The sequence below is a fragment of the Austrofundulus limnaeus genome, unplaced genomic scaffold, assembly GCF_001266775.1.
Source record: "Austrofundulus limnaeus strain Quisiro unplaced genomic scaffold, Austrofundulus_limnaeus-1.0 Scaffold710, whole genome shotgun sequence".
NCBI lineage: Eukaryota > Metazoa > Chordata > Actinopteri > Cyprinodontiformes > Rivulidae > Austrofundulus > Austrofundulus limnaeus.
Window position 1 is genome coordinate 23774 of NW_013953112.1, and position 10297 is coordinate 34070.

Below are 10297 nucleotides of genomic sequence, written 5' to 3' on the forward strand. Positions count from 1 at the left end.
TGGTTCAACCACTCAGCCACTAGATGTCGCTGAAAACAACAAATCCTACACACTGTGCCTTTAAGGCTGAATTCACCTGAAACTCATCTGACTGAAGAAGTCTCTTGGAGGAGAGACGAAACATTTCACTAAAGAAGAACCCATCCAGAGGACCTACTTATTTTTTCTACCTGGATTGCTGAGATGCATCAGGACAGAACTCTTGATAGTTTACTTTCGGATACCAAAATATCAAATTAGTTTTATCCAAATTCAATGATAATTTATTAAATTGGAACCAAGTTTGGACCTTCCCAAATTCTGTCTGTATCCCCTCCAACACCTGTTCAGTATTTTCACCAGAGTAAAAATGTGTTGTCATCTGCAAACAACACATTTTACATATTAATCAAATCATTCACATATAAAAGGAAAAGTTTTGGTCCAAGCACAGAACCYTGAGGAACTCCACAACTAAAATTACATAATTGAGATCTTAGTTTCTTGGAGCAAACTGTTTCCATTTTTTTAATAACTAGTTACACACTGTAGTGCTAATCCTCTAATGCAATGTTTATTCACATTTACGATAAGGATGTTATGGTCACGTGTTAAAAGCCTTCTTTAAATCAACAACTACTAACACAAACGTTTTGATCAACAGCAGTTATTTCTTTCATTAACTCCATGAGAGCCACTGATGTTGAATTATTTGTTCTAAACCCGTATTGACTGTTACTTAAAGTGAAATTGAGACTCTTGGTAACTGACTTTTAAGCCCAGCTTTTAGCTAAGATTTTTTTTGCCCTCAAGTCCATTCTGAACAGCATTCTTAAGAGTAATTATATAGAGTTTGATAAATATGGGCCCTGGTTATTAATGGGGGATTTAAATGCTGATGTCWCAGATAATCATTCTACATTTGCTAAGCATTTAATGCAATTCTGTCACAACAATGGCTTAATTCTTTCTAGTAAGGTGCTTTTGCCTTACGACAGCTACACCTATATTAGTGAATCATGGCATACAACCTCATGGTTAGATCATTGTATSTGTACAGCTGATGCTCATGACTCCATCAGGGCGTTTGTGTCAACTATGAATTTGCCACTAGTGATCATATACCATTTTCATTATGTGTAAACATGAACTGCATACCTTCTGTTTTGCCTGCAGACTATAATACAAGTATAGGAAAAATAGCATGGGATAACTTGACTGAAAAAGATCTATCAGATTATTGCTATTGAACGAACAACATGTTTAGCAATATATATTTACCAAAAGGACATTCTCATTCATTCTCATGCCGTGAAATGAATTGTAAAGACCCTCAGCATGGTATTGACTTATGTACCTTGTATGAGAATGTTGTGAAATCCCTCCTTACCTCAAGCAAGCCACTGCATAAAACCAGCTCATATAGCACCAAGCCAGGCTGGAATGACTATGTTAGAGAGCATCATGCAGAGGCCAGAAGGGCTCTTAAAGCATGGGTTGATTCAGGTAAACAGAGACATGGCCCCTTGTTTGAATACAAAAAACAATCAAATGCTAATTTTAAATATGTTTTAAGATTTATAAGGAGAAATGAAAATACTATGAGGTCTGACTCTCTTGCTAGAAAGTTGGGAAATAATAATGTTAAGGACTTTTGGAAAGAAATAAAGAAAGTAAATAACTGCAAAACGTCACTTCCATCTACTATTGATGGTGTTAGTGGTGTAAAAGAAATCACTCAGTTATGGAAGGAGCACTACAGTGCATTGAAATGACATGGTAAAATGTTCCTTTCTCCTGTAAAATAGTTTGACATCTGCGATCACTGCCAGTATGGCAGAGGAGATGATCTCAGAATCTGTTAACTGTGCTGTGTCTGGCTGTTTTCATGTTTGTGTTTTCACCTTGATATGACATCTCTTGTGTTCACACAGACAGGACAACAACCATTGGACAGCTGATCAGCTCCTACCTGGAGAAGAAAAGTGATTTGGAGGACCACACGGTGCACCTGCTGTTCTCTGCAAACCGCTGGGAACTGGTGTAAGACTCACTTTGTTTCATATGAAAACATGTGTTCAGTAAACCTAACGCCAGGGATAGGTATCATTTTGATTTTATCGATACTACTACTATTATCAATATTGCTTATTAATCCAGTATTTTATCGATCCTCTTATTAATGCTTTTCTGTGGGAATAAAAACAAAAATGAAAATGCAATGCTTTTTATTTTACACAAAACAAAAATATAAATGCAGCATGAAGACCCAAAGCCATCGTCATTCTGTATGTGGCGGGAGTTTCAGAGAAACTGAGACGTTTATTCTCTAAACATGACATCCCAGTGGCTTTCAAACCCCAAAACACGTTGTGATAAAGATTAGTTCACCCCAAAGATCCAGTTCCCCAGCAAAGACAGAGTAATTTAGTATATGCTGTTAAGTGTCAGGAGGACTGTGATCAGTTATACATCGGGGAAACAAAACAGCCACTGTTCAAAAGAATGAGCCAGCACAGACGAGCTACATCATCAGGCCAGAACTCTGCAGTTTACACTCATCTACAGGCCAGCGGTCACTCTTTCAAGGATGAAGATGTTCTCATCCTTGATAGAGAGGAACGCTGGTTTGAGAGAGGAGTAAAGGAAGCCATCTTTGTGAAGAAAAACCGTCCACCGTTAAACAGAGGTGGAGACCTTCATGTCCAGTTGTCCTCCTCCTACAACGCTGTTATTGCAAGTATGACTCCGCCCCTGTAAGCAAAACGGTGTGAATCAGGGCCCCAATGATAGTCAGGTGATGGAGCACATGACCCTCTATGAACAATAGAGCCAATCAAGGCTCTAACGACTTATTGTTTGGCTAATTTGCATATGACCAACCTGTTAGTCCACCATGTGGAGGCAGTGCTTTTAAGGCTGAGTTCACCTGAAACTCATCAGACTGAAGAAGTCTCTTGAAGGAGAGATTAAACGTTTCACTAAAGAAGAACCTGTCCAGAGGACCTATTTATTATTATTATTTTTTATTATTATTTTTCTACCTGGATTACTGAGATGCATCAGGACATATAAACACAGCACTTGTGTTTTTGCTCCCATTTTTCGTGAGCTGAACTGAAAGATATGAGACTTTCTCTTTGTACACATTAGACCTTCCTTGAAATATTCAGAAACTTGCACAAATCTGTATTAGTCTGGGTTTCTCTCCTAGACCTGTTGTCTTCACAGCCCGTCAATGGATAAGTGGAAGAAGATGGAAATGGAGATGTTTTATAAAACATGTCAGACAGTTAGCACAAACCAGCATGAGTTTAGAAAAATGGTAGTAAAACAAAATAATAAAACAGGATAATGCTTAATGTTTCACCAACGCTTACAAGCACCATCTGATTAGTTCTATTTACAAATAGGGTCATGAGTCAGAATATTGCTGCAGTGCAATCCTAATCATTGTAAACCTAATCCAACGAGTGTGCAGACAAGTTGTCCATAAAATATAAAATATGATCCACCAAAAACTCTGCTGCCCACTCCCACGACATCTAACACCACAGACCCACAATAAATAATAAATGTTTGGGGAAAAGCGTGTAAAACAATAACAAATCCTGTTTTTATTTTACAGAAAAGAGCTATTTTACCAGAAAACAGTTCTATCACCCATCAAATTCATTGTTCCATCAGTTGAAGTTATTGAAATTCTCTGATTTGGTTGATTATATTTTGTCAGTTATGCATAGGGCCCATAAAAATACATTACCTTCAAGCATCCAGTTACATTTTTTTCAAGAGTGAGTTGTTATAATTTGAAGGGGATAGAAACGTTTGTCAAACCTAAAGTTGGAACCAGTTTGAACGAACTGAGTACCTCAGTCCAGGGAATTAAATTATGCTATAATCTGGAAGATGACGTTAAAAATGCCAGATCAATGTGTATATTTAAGAAAATGATAAAGGTAAATTTGTTGGAGAAATACGTATGGGTATAAGACAAGAATTGTTACTCAAGAAGGAATTAAACCTTTATTGTTTTTCTTTTAATTTTTTTTGTATGTTGTAAATTGAAGATTTTTTGTTTGAATTTATTTATTTGAGAAAAAGGGGCAGGAATCATAAGATTTCTTTCTTTTTCTGCTACCTTTCAGTTTATGATGTTTTTTTGTTTCAGCATGGTTTAAATTAATAAACTTTCTTAAAAAATAAAATAAAAATCCGATAATGCCATTTTTGATAAACAAGATGCCCTGTTTGTCAGTGCATGTAAAATCAACATATTGAAGTCCTAAATGACATCATTAACAAGACGAGTTATCTACTGACGGTCTCTTCAGCACGAAGGATTGTCAGTCTGACAGGTTATCTAAGGAGACTTGTTTCAGACATATTCCAAAGTTTTTAAAAGTTCTATCAAGTATTACTGGAGTTGAAGCTTGGACTGTTAGTCACTTTATGTAGAACATGTAGCATTTGGCTCAAAAGCTGTACAGCAACAAACGATTAGGTGTTTTAATCTTTGTGTTTATTATGATGTCATATATTCTGAAACATTTTACGACTTGTGTAAATTAAAACAATCAGATGAGGAGTCATGTACGACGGATTATTAGGGCCACACAACAAGATTTTATTATTACGAGATTAAAGTCGTAATTTTACTAGAGTCATAATTTTATGAGAATAAAGTCGCAATATGAACATAAAGTCATAATATTAAGAGATTAAAGTCGTGTTTTCATGAGTCATAATGTTACTAGATTAAAGTCGTAATTTTATTAGAATAAAGTCATCATTTTATGAGAATAAAGTCATATTACGAGATTGAAGTCAAAATATTATGAGAATAAAGTCATGATAATACGAGAATAAAGTCGTAATTTTACAAAATTAAAGTGGTAATTTTACGAGAAAAAAAGTCATAATCTTACATGACGTGTCCATTTTCCATTCCTCATTTCCTTCTTATTTCCCTCACACCTGCTGTGTACAGCCATGTGTCTGTGTTTATAAAGCAGTCCACGATGACTTGGGTCACTGTTAGTGTAAGATATGCTTTTTCATCCAAATTAGCTACATGACGACTAAATCTGTCAACGCATCCATTACAATACAGCTTCAGTTTATAGTCGTTTGCACAATTTCCAAGTCCTGCTACTGATGATTTGATGTTAATGTGCTAAAAGATGAACTATTTATTTCAAGTAATACTAAAGAACAACTTCACAAGTTGCTCAACATTCCTCGTTTTAATGCAGTGGTAACTGCATGCTTTTTCATGTAAAGGCTACAATATGACTTATCTCGTAATATTATGCTTTATTCTCATAATTTAAAAAAAATCTTGTGTGGCCCTAATACTCTGTCATAGTCATGTATAACATTAAGATGATAATTTATTCTTTATGTTTGTTCAAACCAAAAGCAAATAAACCCTGTTATATGTCCAAACTCTTCAGGCCTTTAGCAACATTTCATTTTATAACAGATAGCCTCAGTGTTTTGACCATTTAGTTTAATAACCAGATGTATTCATTCTTTTTAGTCTATTATCAATTACATTTAAAAATGTTTAAAACTTCTGATTGAATATAAACTGGGTTAATTTTAAACCTGCACCATTATTGCTTTTGACAGGTTTCCTTTTAGCTCTATTAATATTAAAACTTGATGTTAAACCCAGGCCTTTGATGAAGAAAAAGTTGGAGCAGGGCATCACTCTGGTTGTGGATCGGTACGCCTTCTCTGGTGCTGCTTTCACCAGCGCTAAACCTGTGAGTTTTCTTTTCTTCAGCTCAACATTTACATTTTTTTTAAATTCGTCCTTAAAGACTTCAGCACGTTTGTTTTTTGCCGTCTTCAGGGTTTCTGCTTGGACTGGTGCATGAAACCTGACGTGGGACTGCCGAAGCCCGACCTTGTCATGTTCCTGCAGCTGAACCCGGCCGAGGCGGCTCTGAGAGGCCAGTTTGGAATTGAGCGATATGAAACCAGCGCGTTCCAAAAGTTGGTGCAGCAGAAGTTCCAGCTTCTGATGAAGGATCCTTCAGTAAACTGGAAGGTATGAGTGTAACCACAGAAACACAAGGTTTTTCTGAATTGGCATTAGGTCAAATAGTCCCTTATCAGACATGAACTCAATCATAGACATTGAAGGCAAGGTCTGACCCTCCTTATAACTGGTATTTCATCTTTCTTAAGCTTTGGGATTACTTGCAGATAGGTCCAACGCCACCTTCCTCTACAGCCCTGTCACACTATAACATTTCAGACAACTTGTGAAAATTTTGAAGACTAAAAATGTCTGTTGAAGATGGAATTAAAAAAATTTACCAGAACCATCTTTTAGACGTATAGATACTGTAATGGTCAGTGGTGGGCACAGTTCCCCTAAAGCAGTGGCTCCCAACCTTTTTAGACTTGTGTACCCACTGAGCCATTTTGTCATTTCACTAGAACCCCCTCTGTCAAACGTAATGATGATTCTCCAAAACTATAATGTACTACAACTGATTATTAAATTAAAATTATTTAATTAACCACCTAGAATGTTGAATTCTCAGGCATTTTATTCTTTTCAACTCAAATTAAATGTAAACATAAATACATTGTCTTGAAAGTGAATAAGTAATTAAATAAATAAACCAGGTAATGGCAGGTGCAGGAAGCAGCAGCGTCCAAAATACTAGATACTTAATAGAGAATAGAAAAAAACTGAATGAGTTTTATAGAGGAATCCATTTTGTGTCAATTTCGTGATTCCATTTGCATTTTTTTTTTTTGCATTTTGGAAACCATAGGGCCCTACATATCTCAGTCCTATTTTTATTTATTTATTTTTACACATCTGGGAAATTTTTCCACGTACCCCCGGTAATATGCTCATGTACCCCAAAGGTACTACATGTACCCCTGGTTGGCAATCACTGCCCTAAAGCACTAATAGGGGAACTAATTTCCTGATTAGTGCTTTAGGGCTTTTGCTAATTTTAAATTTTATTAGTGGATTAGCATTTGATAAATTCATAGGCTAAATTAAGAAGCACTAACTGAGGTCTATAAATGTTACTGATCGTTAAAGTTAACAGCGGACAGTGAAAGCTGTCACACATTTTGTTCATATGTGTGTCATTTATCCACCAGGTGGCAGTATATGAACACAAATACAGCTGTTAAATGTCAATGATAAGTCTTAAGAGAGCAACATGGCAACATGTGACTCATGTCGTCTGAAGGATGTTCATGGGTTGACTGGATTATTTTAGTGCTTTAGAATTAGCTTTTGATAAATTTTCAGTGCGTTAGTGCTTTAGAATTAGCTTTTGATAAATTTTCAGTGCGTTAGTGCTTTAGAATTAGGGGACCTAAATATATGAGTTAGTGCTTTAGGGCTAGTGGAACTAATTTTCAGATTAGTGCTGCCCACTTCTGGTAATGGTAATGATTAGGCTGAATATATAACCTTTATGAATAACAAAATGTTCATAAGTTGTCTAAGATGCTGTAGTGTGACAGAGCCTTTAGTTACTGAAGGTGAGACGGGACATTTTCCACATATAATTTTTTTCCCATGGTTTTCTCATGATAATGACATGATAATGTATTATGTCATTATCACAAAATAACGATGAGTATTTTCTCGAGGTAATGAGTTAATTCGATGAAGTTTGCTAAGTGTAAACGCCTGCTGAGCTGCAGTCGGGTCAGTCGTCTCCTTAAATGATATGAAAGTTAAATGTACAAGACAGAAATTGCAATTTCAGCCTGTGTTATGATGTAGTAAACTTCATCTGTGACCAGCTGAGGGGATCGGGCCGTCTCCATGATTACCGAATGATGTACAAGAGGAAAACCATAACTCATTATCTCGAGAAAACACTCATCGTTATTTCATGGTAAAGACGTCGTTCACGAGAAAACGAGGTAAAAAAATTACATACATGTGGAAAACGTCTGCTCCCCGCTTTAGGACACGTTCACACTGCAGACAAGTGACCCAGATCTAACCTTGTTTAAATGTCATCAGATCATTTTGCCATCGGACCAAGGTCTCCTTCGTATCTGATCCATAGCTGATGTTTTCAAAGCAACCTCAGAATGAAGTGATGTTTTATTCATGGTTGTATTGATGCTGGAGTGATGGAATTGATCTTCTCTCTATATGTTGATCCTGTTCTGGAGTGTGATTTTGCACCAAAGAAGGTTGGAGACGAGCATGGTGGATAATTTAGTTGGCTTTGATTACTCAACTTAAAAACTAATACACACTCTTACATGTAAAGTACACTGCCTGGCCAAAAAAGGTCACACTAATGTTTAGTTGGACCGCCTTTAGCTTAGATTACAGCATGCATTGTTTCAATAAGTTAATGCAATGTTACAAGATTTATTTCCATCCAGTGCTGCATTAATTTTTTACCAACATCTTGCATTGACGATGGTAGAGTTTGATCTTCTCCAGCACATCCCAAAGATTCTCAATGGACTCTGTGGAGCCAATCCATGTGTGAAAATGATGTCTCATGCTCCCTGAACCACTCTTTCACAATAAGAGCCCCATGAATCCTGGCATTGTCATCTTGGAATATGGCCGTACCATCAGGGAAGAAACAACCCATTGATGGAATAACAGTTTAGTCAGGTAGTCAGCTGACCTCATTCTTTGAGCACAGACTGTTGCTGAACCTAGACCAACTGCAGTAACCACACATCATGGAGCGTAGTTAAATCCAGGTGGACACTGTTTTTTGGTCAGTGTATGTCAGAGTGTGACTTCCATAAACACAGCGTCCTGTGTGTGATGTCACATTTTCTGTGTTTATGGGTCACTTTAGGGCTGTAGACTGTTTACACGAGTCTGCTAGTTATATTTAGATTGAATCAGCAAAACATTTAAGTAATACACTTCATTGAATTGAGATCAGGGGTAGGATTAAATAAGTGTTCATTTTTCCTACTCCTTTTCAAACAGAAAAGTAGTGGTAAGCTAATTATTTGGTTCTTGGTTATGTATGTATGCATGTTTTCTCTGTCCTACTGGTTGCTTATTTTCTTGTTTTAAAAAAAACCTGTTTGAAATCAATGGAGAAAAAAAGAAAATAATTAAGCCATGCAGTTTGAATACGACCTTCAGGTTAATGCCCACATTTTATAAAACTCAATTTTTTTTATTTTGTTGCTCAGATCAAATTTTTTTGGTGTGTGTGTGTTCACATGAATGTGTCCTCCATCAGACTCCAGCGTGAACTCTCCTCAGCACTGATGTGACCCACATGTGCAGAAGACGTGACATCACATTTAGCACAGTTTACACAAGTAAACACGGACGCTACCTGTTATGTCGATTCTGAAGTTGTTCAATCAGAGCTGATTAAATAATATCCGACACGTTTATTTGGTTCAGTCTTTATATCTGAATCTGCCTCAGTGTGCTGAAAGGTAAAACTAAAGTACTGATCCAGTAACGTTAGTATCGATACAGGCAAGTGCAAACATCAGTATCACAGATTTCTGTGGATTCTTCTCAGTCATTCTGGACATGGAGAATTAAAAGAACAAAAACTAAGCAACTGGACTTCTTACAAGATTTAAACAGTTTGAGGTTGGTATCGATATCTAATTACTTGGATCGATTTGCTCACACCCACCTCACTGATGTAAAAGTCAGGTGAAATGCAACGAGTGTTCAAATCGAGGTTTCTTTGAAAAACATCACGTGTCTGATTTATTACCACATTCTGAAAAGACCTGGGTCACATAGGGGCAAAAAAATTGGATTTGGGGTCACACTTGCCTGCAGTTTGAACATGGCCTACGTCTATTGAGGCCCACCAGCAGTAGATTGAACTTCTGTTCAGTTGGAAATATTGAACCACAGAGAAGATGGCTAAAGTTTGCTCAGTTTGTGTTTTGATGCGAAGCAGACGTCCATGCCTCACGCTGTGCTTCAAGCTCAGCCTTTTTTCCCCTCCATCTGCCTGCTTAATTTCTGAACGTGTACATGCACGGTGAACCAGCTGGCTTCTCCATTCAAATGAAAAAAGAACATTTTTGTATTCTTATCCTAAATTTCTCTTACTTTTGTTCGTACGAACATGCCACGTCAGAGTCAACAAACTCTTATATCTTCAAGAAAAATGTGTAAATGAGCAGCGTAAACATGATGAATGACATTTGTTCGTATCAGGTGCTCGTACACACAGAGAAGGGGATTAGCATAATTACAAACCCAAAAACACCATATACAGTGGTTTGCAAAAGTATTCATACCCCTTGAACTTTTCCATATTTTGTCACATTACAACCACAAACATAAATATAT

The 10297-nt window shown here is 36.7% G+C and overlaps 1 protein-coding gene across 1 annotated transcript in view; it reads left to right on the plus strand.

The window, feature by feature from the left end:
• Positions 1–10297, plus strand: part of dtymk (deoxythymidylate kinase (thymidylate kinase)) — a 16542-nt gene that overhangs the window by 3851 nt on the left and 2394 nt on the right. Inside the window, exons 2-4 of the mRNA XM_014028018.1 lie at positions 1914–2022; positions 5660–5750; positions 5840–6037. Coding sequence (XP_013883472.1) covers positions 1914–2022; positions 5660–5750; positions 5840–6037 — 398 coding nt within the window. The remainder of the gene's footprint in view (positions 1–1913; positions 2023–5659; positions 5751–5839; positions 6038–10297) is intronic.